Genomic DNA, 5,795 nt, shown 5'->3' with positions numbered 1-5,795 from the left:
ACAAAATGATAATGAAAATGTATAAGTCATGATGCTTGCATTACAGCCTCCAAAAATTACATATCCATATGATCACAGCCTCAGCTAAATGTAGTTCTTCTTACTTATTCACTACTTTTTCAGATAAGGCACATGCAGATCAAGATTATCAAAATTAAAGCCTGCAAACTATTTTTCCAGCAAGATTCCAAAATCGCTGCAGAATTCTGGCAGCATATATTTATAGTTAGAGGTAATAAATAAGCTTGAATATGTTCTTTCCTTTCATATATATCTACACTTGTATGCGCATTGTAAAGATACCTTGCACCCGAAGGAAGGAAGGAAGGAACCAGAACTCAACAAAATATGCCGAGTATATAAATCAATACTCAATGACAGGGAGAAGGAACAGGGCATTGCATATATATGTTGTTTAACCCTTCATATTACGTTTTAGTCCTTTAAGGTATGTTAAATCAGCATTTGTGAGGCGAACTTGGAATTCGGCCCACTCATTTTTGCATCTTGTTTTGACCTGAAATTTACAATGCCAAAGCATAATATAAACTCTATGTTGGGGGAAAATTTTGGAAGAACACTGTGTTAAAGTAATTGAAAGCATATGATTGAACACAAAGAATGATATGAGGGACATCATTTACATGTGAAATACACATACCGCATCATATGGAGCTCTTCCCTCGTCAGTTTCTCCCTGAAAATTTTATTGATATACATATACCTCAGAAGAGTTATTATTTTCAAAATTTTATAGAAAATGACACATAATGAACTGTTATGGTAAGTATAGTATCTTCAAAGGAAAGTTCCAAATATTTTGCAAGTTGGTCATGACTAACCTGGTTCCCAAGGGAAGGAATTCCTTGATGAATAATCCATTGTGAATCAACTACACCAATTTTCTGATGTGCAGGCTGCCAAAACCAAACAAAGATTAAAGTTTTCAGGTTTGCAAGGAACTTAAGATAGCTTTCATGTCCTGATAGAACAAATATGGAGAAGGACCTGCTGACCTCTGCACATCTTCTGAGATTGAAATCCAATCCCCATCCATGCACTAAATCATTCTACAAAACATTTGTGGCAAGTCCATCAAAGCCAATAGAATGTTTGAACATATCAGGAATTCAAGAAAAATCATGTTGAAAATAATAATATACCTGAATCATATACCAGACGCAACGCCATGCTTTCCGAGAAAAGACCGGAGCCATAATTTCCACAAATCTAAAAAGAACAAGAGAAACTCTAGGAAGATGGCACAGCTATCAGTTATAAGTTAAAATAACACTTTGAATCAAGGAGGGAAAGCATACCCAGCACAAGGAGGCAAATGTGCATCACTACAACGGCCTGGCTTCTCTTCTGTTGACCTTTTCACCAATAAATGCATAAAGTTGTCTTAATAATACATGTGAAAGCATGATAATAAAAAGCAATGCAACAGCAAAGAAATACTTGTGAACTTCTGTGTCTTCAGTTCTCTTTGTCATCTCCCATACCAATCCATCATAGGGCTCAAGACCAGGTTGAGATATCTCCAAACCATGTTTTATGACCAATTCAATGTATCTGGTAAACAAGAATTCAGTTAAAAAGACACTGCATTTAATGACAAATATGAGCTGAATAAACAGATAGGCAAGACAATTACTCGTCTGCATTGAAATTTTCCAGTCCAAGATCTTCGTCCCAAATAAAAATATATTCATATGATGCAACAATATCAGGATGCAAAAACCGTTTAGCATACCACCTGCATAATTAACTACGTAAGTTCCAGATTGTAACAACTGGGGGAATATTAACTATTAAGTTCAATACTCCTAATATCATTATCAATACAATATTATTTCCTTTTTTTTTTGCTGACATAAGAAGAAATATTATTAGATGATAAACAGTTAGATGAATTCCTCCAGTTAAATGAAAACATAATGCTTGTTGCCTGCAACAAAGCATAAAAAAACCCTGTAAATTGCCAACCATAAGCCAGTGAGGATTAAAAGAGGGATAGGAGAAAAATGAAAGTTACCATTTTGTTTGTTTCCTTGCACTAACATGGATGACATTCTTTGACCACTCAAAGTGATCCCACTCACTAGTCCGTCCATCATAATGAAATAGCAAAATTGCAAAATCATCAGAAAACTACAGAACAATATGAAAGTCAGCACTCTGATCTGAAGATAACATGGAAGGGACAATAAATTAAAAAAAATTGTGAGTTCATCTTGTAACCTTTTTTACTGCAGCGTCAATATTATCTTTCTGATCATAACCGACCGTGAATGTTACTAAATACCTTGGCCTTTTCTTCAGATCCTGCAAAATTAAAGGGTCATAGACTCATAGTGAGGTTCATGAACAAGACATCTAACTAAGCATGCATAAGAGTTGCATACAGACACATTTGTTTTGTATATCATGTGGAAAGCATATTGAAGAATGAAAGAAACATTGTCGATATGGCAACACATGCAAATGCACAATTTCAACTTTTGATAGTCCAAATTCTGATGAAATTAAAGTTAATAACTAAAATCCATGCACATTTTCAAGTCCTTCCACATTAAGTAACTTTTACATGTCATACCTCACTAGGTTGACCCCATAATCTGCGTAAATGAAAATCAGATTGCGGTGCAATAATTCCCGGGGGCAAAGATTGGGCTCCAATAGGATTTGTTGGAATATATAACTGCAAGATTAACAGTTTTGAATTATACTTGATTATTTTCAACTATGTTGATAACCAGCATTTCAGCAAATTCATATCCAACTGTCTAAAGCACAAGCATGACAATAATTAATTACGTTTGGCAATCTCATTGACCCAAGGGCTTCAATACGCTGGGTTCCAGAATAGTCAGTAATAGCTTGAACATTGTCTACATCAGCAGCATATCTTTCTATTTCTTCTATAGATACACCAAAGGAATGTCGACGGCTTGAAGACATGCTAACCTACAAGTTTAATAAGAAAAAAAGAAAATATTAAAAAAGAATGTTCAATTATGGCTAATTTTTGGAACATTGAGAAATTAATTAGGTGGCAAATATAATACACTCTACAGTATAATACCTTATTCAAACGCAAGGATGGAATTGACATTCCAAGACAAAATCCAAAGGCAGCTGCCATAATTACCTTGATAATAGACCTGGCTCTACCATCATTATTTGACCTTTTATTGCTGCAAAAATAATTAGCTAACTAAAACTCAATCATTTCTGTTAACTGCAACAAAATTAATATTAACAAAGTTTAATATAAACATTTAATCATACACGATCATATATATACTCATTAAAAAAAAATGAGTAGTCGTTTAAAAAAATACATCATATACCTGCGATACATTATTCCAGAAGAATCTAAGAGTCTCCAACACAATCAATCAAATGAAGAGATTTATCACCCGAGAAAGGTTGAAATCCTTGAGCAATCTCTGAAGCAAATATATCATCCTTCAACAACCAAAAGTGTAACCTCTACGTATAAGTCACAAAAAGAATATATGATACGTATAAATTAAAGTTATTATCTCCATATATACGTCTGAATCTCTCAGTTCAAATCATGCGAATATAAACTACGCATGGAACACGTAAAATAGCTTAGCTATCGCTTAGCACAAATTAAACAAAGCAGTTAAAAATTGAAATCGAAACACGTTAAATTGCATTGCATTATATTCCTGATCTGCATTGTAGAACATTATAATATAATTTTAGCGACGAAAAAATATTCATTCGCATTGAACTTTGATGTGACATAATTAACTGAGAATAGATAGGTAGATTAACTTACAGGTTGTTAGAGAAGAAGCGGCGGAGAAAAAAGATCGTGGTGAATGGAGGCATGAAAGATCGATCAGAAGAAGAAGAAGGAATGGAGAGAGAGGTAGGGGTTTAGGTTTGGTGGATCGAATGCAGAGAGCGAAGGGACTCATACGCCATTGTCAACGTAGCTCTGTTTGCTGGCTCAGACTGAAACTGAAACTCTAACTGAATTTGAGCTAGCTTATTTATACAATGACGAAACTACCCTCCATCTTCGATTTGCAATTAGCAGTTTTACTCTTTGGATTTTTCAGTGAGATAAAAATAAATTAAAAAAAATGAAAAAAATATGTGTTAGAAACTTAGAAACATGTATGGCAAAATCAAGTTGATTGAGGGATTTCAGCCGTCCATTTAAGTCAATAAAGATAATTCGAATTTTATCTTAAAATACCATAGTTTATTTTTAATTATAATTTTTTGGAAAAATGCTATTTGCACACCAAAATTAACCACTAAAATCAGTCACCAATGTATTTATGTATAAATATATGTGTAGTTTAATTTATTTTTAATATGTATTTATATTCTAACATGTATAGAATAATTTGTAGTATAAACAATTTGGATGTTGAAATTATACAAAATAACATTTTTATTTGGTGGTTTGATTTTTGTATTTATTTTAGTTGATGGACTTAGTCTTCTTATGTGGCGTTCGTCCTCCTTTTTCTTTATTGGTTGTTGTTGTTAGAGTTATTGTTTTCTTCTTTCTGGATAGGTGCTTGTGAAGGCATGTTCTTTATGAATTGTTGAATTATATGCATTTTCTATTGTGTTGTTTGTTCCATCTTTGCATGTATATTCTTCTTTCAAAGATGTGTCTTGAATTTGTATGGTTTTCTTTCTTCTTAATCTCTTGATGTGCATATAGTTTTTCAATGACATCTACAATAAAAAGAACAAAAAATGTGTAGAAATTTTTTTTTGAATAATTGAAATAGTATAAAGTGAAATTACCTGTTAATATTTTTCTTTGACCCACTCTGTCAGACAATATCTCAAGTTATGCAAATTCAAAATAGTGTTGGAGAATGTTTAAAACTAGATCTTTAATTTCTTTCACAACAATTGTGAGTAAAAAATTTGCCTTCATTGTACCTTTAATTGGTCTATACAAATTATTTACATCTTCTATTTTCAAATTTTTTTTATAGCATAGACTTTTTTTTCTTATAACAAATGTTTCAATTTGTTCATCATATTTTTTTTCACAATTACATGAAGAGGTATTTCCTGCGGTGTTAGTAAATCATAATTAATAATTAGTTAAAAAATGATTACATTTATTTTTTAAGCTATTAGAAAAAGAACAATGAATAGCATATTGAAAAAAAGTATAATTTCAACGATATTAAAATACAATTATATATAAAGTATTATAAAATAATATAAAAAGTATAAAAAGCAAAAATAATTAAAGTAATTTTTTTGTAAATTTAATTTAAAAATACAATAAATATGTTTGTTTTGTACCTTTTCATCTAATATAATCATTTCTAAGTAAAGAGGCTTCTCTTCATTTGTGGATGTTAATATTTTTCAGAGACTAATCTCGCGAACTTTGATAGTTTGTTTGGTGATATTGTCCAAAGAATGATGTGTAGTTTGGAAATAAATTTTTTGTGCTAAATTTGATGTTATTTGAAGGAATAGTGATAAGAGACTTATATATATAACTAGTTCAAATAATATGGAATTTGAATATTTGTAACGTAAAATTTATTATGATTAATAATATTATTATGACATTTGTAACATGGATGTTTATTATATTTAATGAGTTATTTATAAAAATTAATAAATTAATTATTGGGTTATAAATTTATTGTATTATTTATAACAGTACGATCGATATAATAAATATAGGAATATGAATTCAATGTATTTGTAGGTTACAAATTTATTGTATTGTATTTTTTAGTTATTTATTTGTATATTTTAGT

The 5,795-nt window shown here is 30.8% G+C and overlaps 1 protein-coding gene across 1 annotated transcript; it reads right to left on the bottom strand.

Moving 5' to 3' along the window:
• LOC107634115 lies at window positions 1–4,052 on the bottom strand. Its single transcript, XM_016337689.2, has 15 exons — window positions 3,818–4,052; window positions 3,357–3,474; window positions 3,089–3,200; window positions 2,821–2,970; window positions 2,600–2,704; window positions 2,245–2,328; window positions 2,039–2,154; window positions 1,658–1,759; window positions 1,462–1,575; window positions 1,320–1,376; window positions 1,164–1,230; window positions 1,017–1,070; window positions 843–917; window positions 662–697; window positions 1–517 (listed from the first exon to the last, which is right to left on the bottom strand). The coding sequence occupies exons 2-15, from the start codon at window positions 3,365–3,367 to the stop codon at window positions 416–418; spliced, it is 1,185 nt and encodes a 394-aa protein (XP_016193175.2). The 5' UTR covers window positions 3,368–3,474; window positions 3,818–4,052; the 3' UTR covers window positions 1–415.

Source organism: Arachis ipaensis, chromosome B03 (assembly GCF_000816755.2).
Source record: "Arachis ipaensis cultivar K30076 chromosome B03, Araip1.1, whole genome shotgun sequence".
In the NCBI taxonomy this organism is placed as follows: Eukaryota; Viridiplantae; Streptophyta; class Magnoliopsida; order Fabales; family Fabaceae; genus Arachis; species Arachis ipaensis.
Note: the sequence above shows the minus strand (reverse complement) of the source record. Positions and strands in the feature narration are given on the sequence as shown.